The 14,632-nt window shown below is 41.0% G+C and overlaps 1 protein-coding gene across 2 annotated transcripts; it reads left to right on the top strand.

Moving 5' to 3' along the window:
* Positions 1 to 7,224: 7,224 nt before the first annotated feature.
* Positions 7,225 to 12,630, top strand: cdk7 (cyclin-dependent kinase 7). 2 transcript variants are annotated; one of them, XM_053420494.1, is made up of 12 exons: positions 7,225 to 7,359; positions 7,592 to 7,651; positions 7,743 to 7,776; positions 7,875 to 7,942; positions 8,093 to 8,161; positions 9,295 to 9,405; positions 9,916 to 10,034; positions 10,219 to 10,318; positions 10,415 to 10,501; positions 10,599 to 10,748; positions 11,241 to 11,379; positions 12,166 to 12,630. In XM_053420494.1, the coding sequence occupies exons 1-12, from the start codon at positions 7,294 to 7,296 to the stop codon at positions 12,192 to 12,194; spliced, it is 1,032 nt and encodes a 343-aa protein (XP_053276469.1). In that variant the 5' UTR covers positions 7,225 to 7,293; the 3' UTR covers positions 12,195 to 12,630. The 2 variants fall into 2 exon arrangements, 1 of the variants encoding a protein (XP_053276469.1); XR_008338286.1 differs by lacking the exon at positions 12,166 to 12,630 and having other exon boundaries at positions 10,415 to 10,505.
* The last annotated feature ends 2,002 nt before the right edge of the window (positions 12,631 to 14,632 follow it).

Consider the following 14,632-nt stretch of genomic DNA (forward strand, 5'->3'; position numbering starts at 1 on the left):
GGGCCCCCTGATTACAACTGAATACATTAGTCCCCAGAACCCTCTTAAATTCTATGATCAGGTTTGTAGAGGAGACAGGGGTTTCGTTCGGGTTGAATTCTTCTGATCAGTTGATCGGAGTAAGTAAGACTACAAATAGTAGCATTAATATAACCGAAAAAATCATATTATTAAATGGATGAAAAAATCCCAACAGTGATTTATACTGATAATCGCATATGAGTCCATAATATAAGAAATATTTTAAATCAATGAACTCAGCACTTAACAGCAAGATTGGCTTTCTTCCACTTCAAATACAAATATGATCTGTGGCTCCACTCTCCTCCTCTACAACAGACAGCCATGTGAACTTCTGCTGAGTCATAACACATCAATCATATCAGATGTTCTGTCGCACATCCTCAGGGGTGTTTATGAAACATAGCATGAAACATTTTGCAAAGCCGTGGGCACGCCTATAAATAAAGTTTATCACCTTTGTCTTAATAGGAAACTCATAAACCGCAACGGCTGCATTGACTTGAGGCTATGTTATTTAAAAGGCAGAGAATAATTAAGTCCAATTTAATGTGAGACCAAAGCTACCATAACACACTCTGACGACAGAGCAGGACATGGTAGGTGTGTAATTGGTGTTGAGAAGATGAGCAAGGAAGATTAAAGTATAACTGTGTGTGTGTGTGTGTCTGAGTGTGTACTGGTGCTTTCCCCTTAATATGTCAAATTACAGCATAATGGAAAAACCTCCTCAACATGACATGAACAAGCCACAGTTGTTCCATTAATTTATCTTTGTCACACGTTGTGTTTATCTCATGTCTCCATGCAAAACTTGACCTTCCTTGTATGGAAAACATCCTTTACCATTAACAACCAATGCAAATGATTTCAAATGACCTTTCTCTCTGATGTGCCCCACAGTTACTAGCTGTTACTCATCCCCGGCATGAGTGTGTGTGTGCCCCTGTGTAAAGCACCCACCGGGAGGTATTTCATTAGCCAGCGCAGTATTTCTGATTGTGAGCTCAGTAGCATGTAAACAAACAGCACTTTCAATCATGCAGTTAAAAAGCTGCAATGCCATCAGTGGTTTGGGTGTTGCTGTGTATTACTTCCCCTGCTGTTTGTGTGTGTGTGTGTGTGTGTGTGTGTGTGTGTGTGTGTGTGTGTGTACACATTTTTGTTGCCTCTTTAGGACCTTTTACAGTATAAATACTGGACTTGTCAGGACCAGTATACATCATGGGGACAAAAGACAAATAACCTTAACTAATCAATACAAGATTTTTCTCACTTTGATTTAATGCTGTTTTTATTTGCAAATTGATTTGAGATTATGTTGCACTTTAGTATGAGCATTAAAATTAAGATCCGGTTTACAATATGTTTATGAATTAAGGCTACATTTAACATAAAATAAAATTGATTTGGAGATTGATTTTTGGGTTTTGGGGAAGATAATTCTGATCTAAAATGCACTCTAAGACCTCACAAATATATATTATAACAATGTGTGTTTGTGTGTATATGCGTGCATGTCTACGTGTGTGCATATGTGTGTGTGTGTGTGTGTGTGCATGTTCACATTAATGTGTGTCTATTGATTCGGGAGGTGTGCAAGAATACAAAGAGACCCCTGAGAGCGAAGGGTCAACAGCTGCTCCCCAACAACCAATCAATTGCAGTGTATCAGTAAACATTACACAGACACACACAGACACACACACGTACACATACAGAAGGCACTCTGTTCACTCTGCCGAATCTGTTGCCATGGATACCAGATACAGGCAGCCAAGAGGGAGCAGTTTTCCAGCTTAAACTGTAAATATTGAATTATGATGGGGAGGAAAGAGATGGCAGTGCAGGGCTGCCTGAATGATCTAAATATCTAGATAATCTTTTCATCTCTATTCACCGCTACAGGAAATCTGGAGCATCACTCGTGTTCATCAAGTTCAACATGAAAAGATCAATCTGTCTTCCCCATCCAGCCATTTATCTAACTCCCTGTTACAGGCTGAGAGGCTGCCCCCATTCCTTCATCGCCGCCTTCCTTTTTTTGTCTGGAAGATCTTCATTCCCTCAAGTGGGACACAAAGTAAATGCTTCCCCCTGGCAGATTTGCAATACATAAAAGTGAATCTCATTCAAACCACTTCACCGAACGCAAAGGCTTTTATGTGGCAACGGTGCATCTACAGTGTCGTCAATGGGGAGAGAGCAGATTGAGAAGAGAGGGTGAAGAAAGAGGGGGGAAAAAGAGATATCAATTAATAAATGCTTTGGCAAATGTTTTTAAATGGGGCCGATAAAGATGAATGACAGAAAGATAGAGAGAAGAGAAAGGTGAATGTCTTTATGAATAATATAAGCAGGGGAGTCAGTGGGGCTAAACTAACAATAACACACTGATATTCATAACAAAGCTACAGCCCTTGTCTGTGTCAAGGAACCGGAGTCAGTGCGCTAACCTTGAGTTGACATTGTGAGCGCGAGAGCCTTACGTTCAATCAATGAAGGGCTTTTCTCAGGGAGTCCACTAATCTCACAGGGCAGCAGAGGGTTCATCAGAGCTGAGAGACCCCAGGGACTGACTGAGGTAATTGGGTTAGCTGAGGGAGTGTGTGTGTGTGGTGTGTGTGTGTGTGTGTGTGTGTGTGCGTGTGTGTACATCTACTTATGTCTTTGCGAGGAGAAATTTGACCATCGACCTCAGTTAGGACATTTTGGGAAAGTGAGGACATTTTGGCCTTTCCTCACCTTTTCAAAGGCCTGTTAAAGGGATAAGACTCTTTTAGGGTTTAAGGGTTAGAGTTAGATTAGAGTTAAAACGCTGCACTTTTAACGAGTGCTTCAAAAGGCACAGGCAAATAACATTTTTTTTTTGTTTTTGTATAATAAAAAAAGGTATAAAAACATCACCGACACAGGTGGAGCAGCTGCCCATTATTCAATCTTTTCAGGGCATTCATGGTCTCTCCCCAGTGAACTCAGTGAACGTTTATATGACCTTAAATATAATCTTAAAAATACATAATAGTTGATAAATAAACAGAAGGGTGTTTAATTTTAAAAAGATGGAAAAGAGTGTTAATCAAATTAGATAATATCCTATAGCAGGATGTGACAATTCCTACAGACATAGTTTTTTGTTGTTGTAAGGGTTAGGGTTGTGTTAGGGTTGGGAGGTTATCTGCAGCTCCTGATGAACCACAATGACCTTCTCATCTCTGTCATTCACCCTCCAAACACATCTGCCTTCAACATCCTGCTCCCTTTAGTTGCATAAGTCACAATGAGCGCACTCGTGGCGACATGGGTTTGAATCCGTCCTGGTTTACTTTTCACACGTCCACAGCTTGTAATCTGTCATACTTCCCTGGTGTACAGGCTACACACAGCAATGAATTAAAACAGAGCTGCTCTCTGTTTCCCACCTGCAGTTGACACACACGCCACACACACACAAACAAACAAAGGAAGAGAAAGAGTTATCACAAGACTTTGTTCTCCATTTGGGGCTGAGATAGAGCTTCTCCTAATGAGAGCGATAATGATGTCTGAGAGGAAATGCAGAGCGGAACAAAACATCAACCAGGATGGGAGCCAAGACAACAACAAAGACTACCCTAAATGCAGTTGACTGTAGACTCCCCGCTGGCTCCGTCTATGTGAGGAGATGACACCGCGCCCATCCCCCTGCTACTTATGGGGACATTATCATAATGTTGTCTCTGTATCAAGCGGGCTCATCTTGAAGTCCGCCACGAGGCCCGGTGTATGCTGGAGGAAGACAGTGGTGAACAGAGGAAATTCTGCCCTAATATTTATGCAAACTGACAGTTCTGGCATCCAACAGCACAGCCTAGGACTGACAGCACCAATCTGATGAATCTCCGCATGGGTTGTAAACAAACAACAGCAAGAAAGATAATGATAGCCCTTCTGTTTGTCCTTCTGCTTTCTGCCTTGTCCTGTCACTACAGACAGCTGCAAAGAATAAAAAGAAAAGAACCATATTGTGGACAGTGCATGGTTGATGTCTTGCAATAATCCAGCAGTTTGATAGAGTCTGGTTCAAATCCTTGCTTCTATCCTGCGCTGAGGTCGGAGACGAAACACAAGCAAAGAGGTTAACAGAGGCCGTGTCAATTAAACACATGAATAATAATTAGTTCTCAGAAACAGATATTGTTTGTCACGGCCTGTGCGAACCTTCACACCTCAAACATCCACCCTCCGACATCCTGTTGAGTGATACTGTGCATGTGGTCAGATACAGCTGTGTATGGGTGTGTGTGTGTGTGTGTGTGCGCATGCGTGTTTGTGGGGGCCTAAGTCAGAAACAGAAACAATGAGGGAAAGCTCCCCCTCATGACACCACGCTGCCACTTCCCCTGAGACTCTGTGAGTAAAATGAAGACCGAGTCGCTCAGTGGGTGTAGGATGCAGCACTGACTGCGATCGAGCTGATTCCCTCATCACTGGCACATTCAGTCATTGCATCAAAGTTCCCTTTAAACCTGTGTTAGGGATCTAACAGGGGACATGTAAATGACTTAAACATGTAGCTACCACATGAACAGAAGGCCTTTACAGTGTGTTGTGGGCGGCTGTGGGCCAGGAGGTAGAGAGAGCTGTCCACTAACCAGAAGGTTGTAGGTTCCATCAATAGCACCTCTGCAGTCCAAAGTTACCTTGAACCCTAAATGGGCTCGGACGGCTGTGCATGAATGGGTGAATGCTACTAGTCCTGCACTTTAAGTGATCAATTAGACTGGAAAAGTGCTATGTAAACACATTCTGGAATACACTTAGAATGAAGACTTCAGTTCCCTTTTGTTTTAACTTTTTGTTCATGTTTTCCCAGCCGTTTGTTTGTGAGTTAGCGACATTATCCAAAAACTACCTCGATGGATTACCACGAACCTTGGTGGAAGGATGTGGTGTGGGTGAGGAAAGAACCCAATACATTTTTGGTACAGATCCAAATCAGGAATTTTGTTTTCTCATTTTTTAACATTGTGAGGTATTTTTCATCGATTTCTGAGAGAACTAGGTGTGAATCTGTAATAAAATATTGAGACGTATTGAAGGGGTTGGTATTGATACGTGCAATTTTGTGCGTATTGAACAAAAAATCTGAGCCTAGTGGATTTAAATGTGGTTTCATTGGGGTGTATGATTTTTAGCCGCTGTATGGTCACAAATAGGGATAGATACCTATAACTACCACCAGTGTGTATATGAGAAATATAATGTGGGCTTAGTTTTAAGGCTTGTTTTGATTTAAGGAGACTGTTGGGTCTTGGGGGAGGTATATGCTCTACTGAGTGCATTTCTAGTTTCACTTTAGATCTTTGTTCCTGCATTTTGACATGGTTTACAGGAGGTAGTGGTGGCCTAGAACAAAGGAGTTATATTAGTTTATGTAACAGAATGTGTGCTTTGCAGGTTATGCATACATTAAATAAAAAAACACCTGGATGGTCACCCAGATGTTCTTTCTTTCAATATATGTTAATCCCTCCAGATTGTCCTATAGCTGTACAATCAGTGTACAGCAACCACAAGACACATAACTCACACACACACATGAAAAGACACCTGGCCCTGCATTTGTTTACTGTACATCAAGCGATCACTGTCCCGACTCAAGCTCCATCCCAGCAGCAGGATGTGGTGATGCGACACGTCCTCGCTCAACAACACCCACTTCCTACCAGTTTGATAAACAGCCTTGTGGTTTCAATCTCCTCCTGCCTGTCACACAGAGGTACACACAACAGCTCGACAGCATCACCATCTGCTAATGTGGCATATAAGCAAAGTGAGTTATTGTGCATAATGGTGCTCATGCTATACCACGAGATTTACTGCAAAAAACTGTGTAAAGACCATTAACAGAATCGCTCATAGCTCAACTGCAGCGGTGTGGCCTCACAGAGAGACTGAAGGGGATGAGCGCAAATACGCTCAAGTTATATCAGAATCAAGGCAGGATGTAATATGTCTCATTTGTTTTAGAGCAAATTATGCAATTGGGTCTGAGTCATGTTCACCAGTGGACATTTATGTTCCATATTAAAGTCTGTGTGCACCAAAAGGTTGATGACATAGCAATTATAGTCTCCTCTTCTCTTCTCCTCTCCTCTCCTCTCCTCTCCTCTGCTTTTCTCTTTTCTTCTCTTCTCTTCTCTTCTCTTCTCTTCTCTTCTCTTCTCTTCTCTTCTCTTCTCTTCTCTTCTCTTCTCTTCTCTTCTCTTCGCCTCTCTTCTCTTCTCTTCGCTTCTCTGCATGGTTGCATTGACACATACAATCCTGTCAGTCAGATATGTGGGCTGTCAGGATATGAATGTACACGCATCTGATGGAAGGAGGAGGGGGGGGGGGTAGATTTAAGCCTGCTGATCCTTCACACTCCTCTTGTCAAACTTAACATGAAAATGAAACTGTGTGAATATGTGTGTGTGTGTGTCTGTGTGTGTTCGTGTGTTTGTGTGTCTGTGTGTGTGTGTGTGTGTGTGTGTGTGTGTGTGTGTGTGTGTGTGTGTGTGTGTGTGTTTGTGTGTGTGTGTTTGTGTGTGTGTGTTTGGGGGAAAGAGAGAGAGAGAGAGGGTCAAAGGAGAGGAGCCATGCCTAATCCTGTGGGATGTGAGGGTATCTACTGTGTATGGAGATGGGATGTAGAGATGTGTTCAGTGGTGCATGGATCACAAAACCTTCCTAACTGACAGAAGAGACTCTCAGGAGACCAATGTCAGACTGCTAACTGCTCCAAAAAATATTAAAATAAAATGGATAAAAAAGGAAAACTCAACAGTATTGTACTTTGCACCATAACTAAGAATGTTACAGAAATTGATGCTATGATTGATTAAAATCATACAAACAGATAAAATATTATGAAACTCTATTATTACTATTATTATTATTATTATTATTATTATTATTAATAGTAATAATAATATTAATTGTAGTAGTAGCGGTAATAGTAAGTTAGTTGTGGTATTCATAGTTCTATAAATAACTTTTATATAATATATTACATTAAATTACATATGCAGCCAACACAATCAAATAACTTATGCTAAAAGAAATCTGTTGTTCTTGTAATAAATCACATCAGCTTGTTCTCTTTAACTCTACCTCTTCTTCCGGACGTGGTCTCGATTGAACGGTAGGTGGCGGTGTTGGTCAAATCAAACTCCTTTAACCCGGAAATGGTTGTGGCGGACCTTTAACTTAGCAGGAAGTTGTGTCCTCATGAAGTGACAGTTAGCTGCCATGGCGCATGATGTGAAGTCCAGAGCCAAACGATATGAGAAACTGGATTTCCTGGGCGAGGGTCAGGTAGGCAGAGGAATGAACCCCACATTTCTGTCGCTACCTCCGGTGCACGTCCCTCCGCAGTGGGTCGCAGCGAGTTGTGTGCAAACCATGATAGCATGCTAACAAGCGTTAGCCGCTTGTCAGTGTCAACAAAGCTCTGCTGCATGCTGTTCACAGCAGCACTGACGATGGAGGAACAACGTAATGTTGGTCTCAGTGTTTCTGTTCTCACTGCCTTCTTTCTCCTCTGCAGTTCGCCACCGTGTACAAAGCCAGGGACAAAACCAACGACACAATAGTTGCCATTAAAAAGGTAAAAAATTTGGCTTAAAGTCTGGACATCTGTTAGCTTTGTTGTGCTAGGCTAGTGTTTGATAGCTGATTGTTCCTATGGTTTCCTGCAGATTAAGGTTGGCCACAGGACTGAGGCTAAAGATGGTGAGTACTGACTGACTTATAGTAAACATGCAGTGATTGTACTACACATTGCAGCTCATGCTTTATACCCACTTGTCAATGTCTTACTGTATAAACAGGCATCAACAGGACTGCACTTAGAGAGATCAAACTGCTGCAGGAGCTGCACCATCCAAACATCATTGGGGTGAGTTATCAGTCAGGATGTCGGCATATGCTTTTATCTTCTTGTTCATTCATTTATGAATATTTTGAGGGAAGAGGGGTTATCCTTCTCTCCTGTAAGTGAGTGCACTAATTTGAACGTGGCTTTAATCTGTAATGTGGTGTATTGCAGCTGCTGGATGCCTTTGGACACAAATCTAACATCAGTCTTGTGTTTGACTTCATGGAAACAGATCTGGAGGTGAGACAGTGCCTACTCTGTCTGTTAGTTATATTATAACATGGACACCAATATAATATTGTATAATGCTTTCCACATATCAGCCCACTGAGAGTCTTGTGCTTGTCATTATGATTCAATCCAATTAAAACTATTTATGACAGGAATTAATGTGGTGTTCCTGGAACATTAAATATCCTGGAAATCACCAATCATCCTCAATTGTGTGACCTGAAATCTAAAAATTGAACATGGCCTCTTTGGAAAATGAACCTCCTGTCTCCTATCTTATACATTAAATTTCAAATTATAAAAGAATATGCATTTGACCAGGGTTCAGAAGATATGTTAGCCCTTATTTCTTCCCCATTACTAGAGGTTACAGGCAGGTGGCATGTAGAAGTTTGATTTCATCTTATGTTTATTTGCTGTCATGATTTACTTCCACTCTTAATGATTTAAAAGCTGTGATGGTCAGATTAGTATGTAAGCAACGGAAATATGAGCTGCATAATTAAGATGGCAGTGTGGGTGCTTTCATATGACCATTTAGTTATTCCACAGGATCGCTAAGGCTTTTATGTTTTCCCCCAACTCCTCCTCTGGATTGTTTTAGCATACAAGGCTCCAGATGGGCGCCTGCCACCGATGCATCAGATCCAAATAGAACAATGCAAAACAAGATAAACACACTTTAAAAATAATCAATATCACTCAGCTATCGGCCCCCACAATGAAATGAAGCCATTAGCCACTCACAGGCAGCAGATGCACAGGACAGGCTTGAGGCTGAAATATGATGCTCATCTTGTTACTGGTGCTGAAAGCCTATTTTTAGGCTACATGTTTGAGATGGGGATGCAAGAGCTTATTGCTTTTATTGCAATTTAGATGCAGGATGATAGTGGAGGTGGTGGAAGGATTATCTGGGTGAAAGGTTGAATCTGAACTCTGCTGTCTAACTTGGCTGAAGCCATGTCCATTTCTTCCCTGCGATGTATCCCAGTTCACTTAATTCCCTTATCTGCTCTGATAAGCGTAGTTTGGTTTAAAATTTTGGCCTACAGCGATGTAAAAACATGAAATAATGGATGGAGATTATTAGCCATCATATGTCTGCCTTTACTTGAGTGGCTTTGTTTTGGGTTTGTAAGGTGATCATCAAGGACACCAGCCTTGTCCTGACTCCAGCCAACATCAAAGCTTACATCCTCATGACTCTACAGGGATTAGAGTACATGCACCAGCACTGGGTCCTACACAGGGTAAGAGTACTTATACTTCCCACGCTCATGACTTCATACTTGTACTTCTATCTTAGTGAGGACACTCATTGGCATTATGCATTCCATAGACCCTAACCCTTACTTAATCCATTCAAAACTAAATGCCTTACCCAACCCTTTTCATAGTATAATCCTAATTCTAACCCTAAAACCAAGTTTAATCATCAAACAACACATCGAAAAAGTGAGGACCGGCCAAAGTGCCCACACTTTCCAGGAAGCTTTGGCTCAGGAGTGGAGTCATCAACTAACCCAGAGGACAGTGGTCCAATCCGCAGCTTCTCCAGTTTGCCAAAGTGTCCTTGGGCAAGACACTGAACCCTGATTGCCCTGCGATTATATATAATAATCTCAGCATATTGAAATTGTGTGTGTGTGTGCATCTGAAAAGGTGAATGTCACTTGTGTTGTGACAAGTTAAAACACTTTGAGTGGTTGTTAAGACCATTTACAGTCAGTAATGCATATTTTGCTGCTTTGTATGTCCAGGATCTGAAGCCTAATAATCTCCTGTTGGACGGTAGCGGCGTGTTGAAGTTGGCTGATTTTGGTTTGGCCAAATCGTTTGGCAGTCCCAACAGATTGTACACTCACCAAGTCGTTACCAGGTCTGTGTTGTTTTTTTATCTCACAGTATCAATGACATAGAGCTAACACTCTTCCGTTTTCCGCCTGTTTCTATTACACTCATTGGAAATATCATAGATTATCTGTTATCTTAAGCCATTACGGTTTAACTGGCCAACTGAGAGCTATAAAAACTGAACTCTGTCTCTGGGACCCTTTTCCCAGGTGGTATCGCTCCCCTGAGCTCCTGTTTGGTGCCAGGATGTACGGTGTGGGTGTTGACATGTGGGCAGTGGGATGCATCCTGGCAGAGTTACTCCTTCGGGTACATAAACCTCACTTTAAAGACATATTCATACAATATGCCAGGTTTTGTTTCTTATATCATGCTCATGTTTCTTTATGTGTCCTATTATTGTAGATACCATTCCTCGCCGGAGACTCTGATCTCGACCAGCTGACTAAGATCTTTGAGGCTCTTGGGACGGCCACAGAAGAGACATGGCCTGTTGGTATTTTTTTTCCCAGTTTTGTCTGTGATTTTATTTGCGTCGCCATATGGTGAGAATCCTTGCATACGTGTGTCTTGACGAATGTCTCTGCAGGGAGTGAGCAGTCTACCAGACTATGTGTCCTTCAAAATCTTCCCCGGCACACCTCTGGAACATATATTTAGTGCAGCAGGGGACGACTTACTAGAGCTTCTACAGAGCTTATTCACCTTTAACCCCTCAACAAGGAGCACAGCTACTCAGGTAATAAGCTCACACTAAGGCACAGTGGTTGATCTGAAAGTTATAGTTGAAATTTGACTTTATATTATATCAATATGCTAAGGTGGTAAAGATGAACATAACGCAACATGTTGTGTAAGGGCTGGGCAATACAAATATATATCTATAATTATTGGAAATATAATTTTCATCGATGGCAACATGGCAAAATATTATAATTTAATTATGCATTGTGTTAGCACAGTGAATTGATTTACCTTTGTTCTCTGCTAATAGAGTTTAAAAAAAAACTCAAGAGGAAATATCTGTTTTTATAATGTGACATATATTTCTCTATTATAAATCAATATTTACAAATTTATCTTAATATAATTGTTACCATGTAACCGAGCTCTACAAGATGATACACACGTGTGTACCTACATACCTTCAGTACAGCTGTAGACATTGCTAGGGCATGATTGGCCATATGCAGGTGATAACAAATTTACACTTTTGTCCGTTCTTCTCCAGGCTCTGAAGATGAAGTACTTCAGTAATCGGCCTGGTCCCACTCCTGGCCCCCAGCTACCTCAACCCAACTGTTCAGCTGAGGCACTGAGGGAGAAGGAAACAGTCGGACTCAAGAGGAAAATAGAAGGATTGGAGACAAGTAAAAAAAAAAAAAAAACACAGTCTAAGCTCATAATCAGTATCTATATACATAAAGACATGGTCATACTTCACATAATGTATTTGCTACATATATCAAATTCTAAAAGTACTCCCCTGACCTCGGTTTGCCCAAAGTCAAATAAAACGGGTCAATATTACCGTGAAACGGCTCAATTATGGTTTGAACAGGAAAGTGAAAAGTGTCTGCTACTAATGTTTGAAAAGCTAGAAATTGGAAAAGCTAGAAATGTTCAAAGTTAAATTTGGACAATGTTGTGGACTTGTGCCAAAGAAACTTCTCTCTGCATGGTTCACTGTAATCATAAATCTAGAACACCACTCTCCTGAACCTACCAATTCAGAGGGTGTTGGCTGCATATTTAACTACAGTAAATATTCAGAATAAAGTGAAGCAGAACTCACACACATACCGTTTAGTGGTTTGTGAGAGGGTAGGTTTTACTTTGGACGGACCTTGCTTTTACTGGGAGGTTCAAAGCTTCTCCAACTTAATCGTATGGTTTGGAAAATATCTGAGCTGACTATAAGCAATGCTCTGCTAACTTCTATTACAGGGAGAACATCCAAACACTTACAGTAGATGGAAACCTAAGTGGTTAGCAGACTGCTCATTATATGCATGTTTCACTTGCACGTGCAGTGTAGATACTGTAACTGGCTTTATTGTTAAGAACACAGACTAAATGTTAAACTGAATGTTACACTTTTAAAGTGTTTTTTTTTTCTATAATGTATGTGATGACAGTATTTGTATTAATTTCAGCTGTGATGAAGAAGAAGCTCGTTTTCTGACCAGATGGGACCTGGTGAATCAGATGGTTGCCATCTTCACACCATTCTGTGGCTCAACATTACTCGGGATTGTCCACTGGAAAAAGTCCCTCCCAAAAGAAAGACCAAATCCAGCACAAGACAAAAAAACACAGGGTCAGGTGTGGTTGACTTTAGGACATTTTAGAGGTTGTAGCTGTTAAACGAGTCGGGTGTTTGGGCCTGAACTTAGCTCTATGAATCAAGCTGCTGCTGTGTCCAGCAATGGATGAACAACAGAGACTGTCTGTGGTCAGAAGTTTAAGCATCAGGTCATTCTCCACCAACTTCTAAACTGCGGGAGCCTGTTGGATCGTGGATTTATGGGACTGAAAAAAAACAAGCAAGTCTGAATGATTTCATGTAGATGTATCTTTATTTTTTTGTATGTAAGACCAATAAATGGTGCGTATGCATATATGGTGTGTTTCTTGCTAATGATTATGTTTGACACTTTAAGCTGCTTATTTAAATAACTGACTTTATGAATGTCTTATAATGATTTGCCCTCACTGTTATTTAGGCATGATAGTGAGGATTGACATGTTCTCTGGAGTTCATACTATAACACTCGTGTAGTTCAGGGATGGCCGAAAGGTTTCCTGTTCATACTGTTACCGACCTTTTGTGCCAGTGGTTTGTTTACTCAGCATGGTAGAGATAGTCGGTGAGTCTGTCTGTCTCTGTGTTAATGAGACGTAACCCTGCCCTCAGGATGTCTCGAGGCTTGAAAGTGTCGTTCAACAATGTGCCTCTCTCCCTCCCTGTCCTTTCTCTTCAACATCATTGTGATCCCACACAATCTGATATGTCAGAGGCCTGGCGATCTCAGAGGCAGTCTGCTGCACTTTTGGTTTTCTGTCCAACTGGGTCAGATCAAACTCAATCCTCAGATTTAATCAAATCTATTTCTTATGTTTTAATGGGAGCCATTGGTCATTTGTATCCTCTGTTTAATGTTAAATGAGTTTTTCTTCAGTGTTCTCAATGAGATAATGTTTAATTACACCTAAAACTACGTCAGATCAATTCTACTGAAAAACCACACTTGGTCAGTCTGATTTCTTTAGGTTCTGAGCAGAGAGGCTCATGGATTTGAAGTCATGAACCCAAAGTTTGGACAAAGGCCACAGTGTTTCGTTGGAGCCTATTAGTAAATGTCCACAATACAGCACTGAGCGGCAGCACAATGACTTTCTGTGGTTGTGGTTGGTGACTGGGTCAGGTGACAGGTTTGGCAAACGGCAGCACAGTCAGAGAGCCACAGTAGCAGCTTTATCAGCTCAACCTCGTACAAAGGCCACCTCACTGGCCTGTAATGGTGGGACTCGGCACACAGTTGCCCACATGCGGTTGCATAACTGGTGCACAGGGTTTTTTGGAGAAAGTGATTCTCATGTGTCTGAATAAGGAAGATATGACTGTGCGAAGAACTGCAGCGGGATGATTACAGGCTTAGCATGAATAAGACAGGGAGGGGACAGCCTTATGTGAAGCAGAGTTTAAAGTCAAAATATGTCTACGTGTATAGATGTGTTAACATTATCTACAGAAGGTTTCCTGGTCTCGCTGAAGAGAAAATTAATGATTTAGATAAGATTAGTGAGTAAGCCTTTCATGTTTTATTGCTTTTTATATGATTTAGATGCTGCATTTTTGTAAAAGTAAAACGTTCTTAATGGTCCTTCTGGGTGAATGATAACAGCTAAAGTAGGTGGTGCTTTATTAAGATGATAACATAAATATCACATTAACATAATCAATATAGCATACCATAAACACAGCATTATATAACAGAAGCATAGCATTACATAACATTAACATAAACAAAACAGCACAACATAAATTCACAAACAGAACATGTATATAACAAACACAATATTAACAACATATACATAGGACTAAAAGTATTAAAAGAGATTTGTAGGGCATTTCAATCTTACATTTCAAGTCCTTAAGAATATCAATATCATAGGTGATAAATATTAAATATATATTTAAATCATGATTTTCTTTTTTTCTTTCCTTGACCCACTAGCCTTCCTGATGGATTGCTTATTAAAAACCAGATGACAGTTAGATGTTGCATGAACAAATGGTTCTCACCCTCTTGATTGTTTAGTTAAGTGTTGTCTAGTGTAGTGATTTATTTAATTGACAGTTGCAACATTCAGACCATATCTTAATGTGTGGCTTTGTGACAGGCGTGGATCAGTAAACTTAATTTCTCTCTTCACCTCTGTGGTCATCCTCTCCTCCATCCCACCTTGTTGACGCGGTCAGGGGCGGAAGCAGCGATCAGCTTTGTGCTCTTCTTTTACTTTGAGTCCATGATAACGATGGTGATGTGACGTGGGAGGAGGGGGGGAGGAGGAGAGACAGAGAGGAGGGGGGGAGGAGGAGGAGGAGAGACAGCAGCG

This window comes from Pleuronectes platessa, chromosome 4, assembly GCF_947347685.1.
Source record: "Pleuronectes platessa chromosome 4, fPlePla1.1, whole genome shotgun sequence".
Lineage (NCBI taxonomy): Eukaryota > Metazoa > Chordata > Actinopteri > Pleuronectiformes > Pleuronectidae > Pleuronectes > Pleuronectes platessa.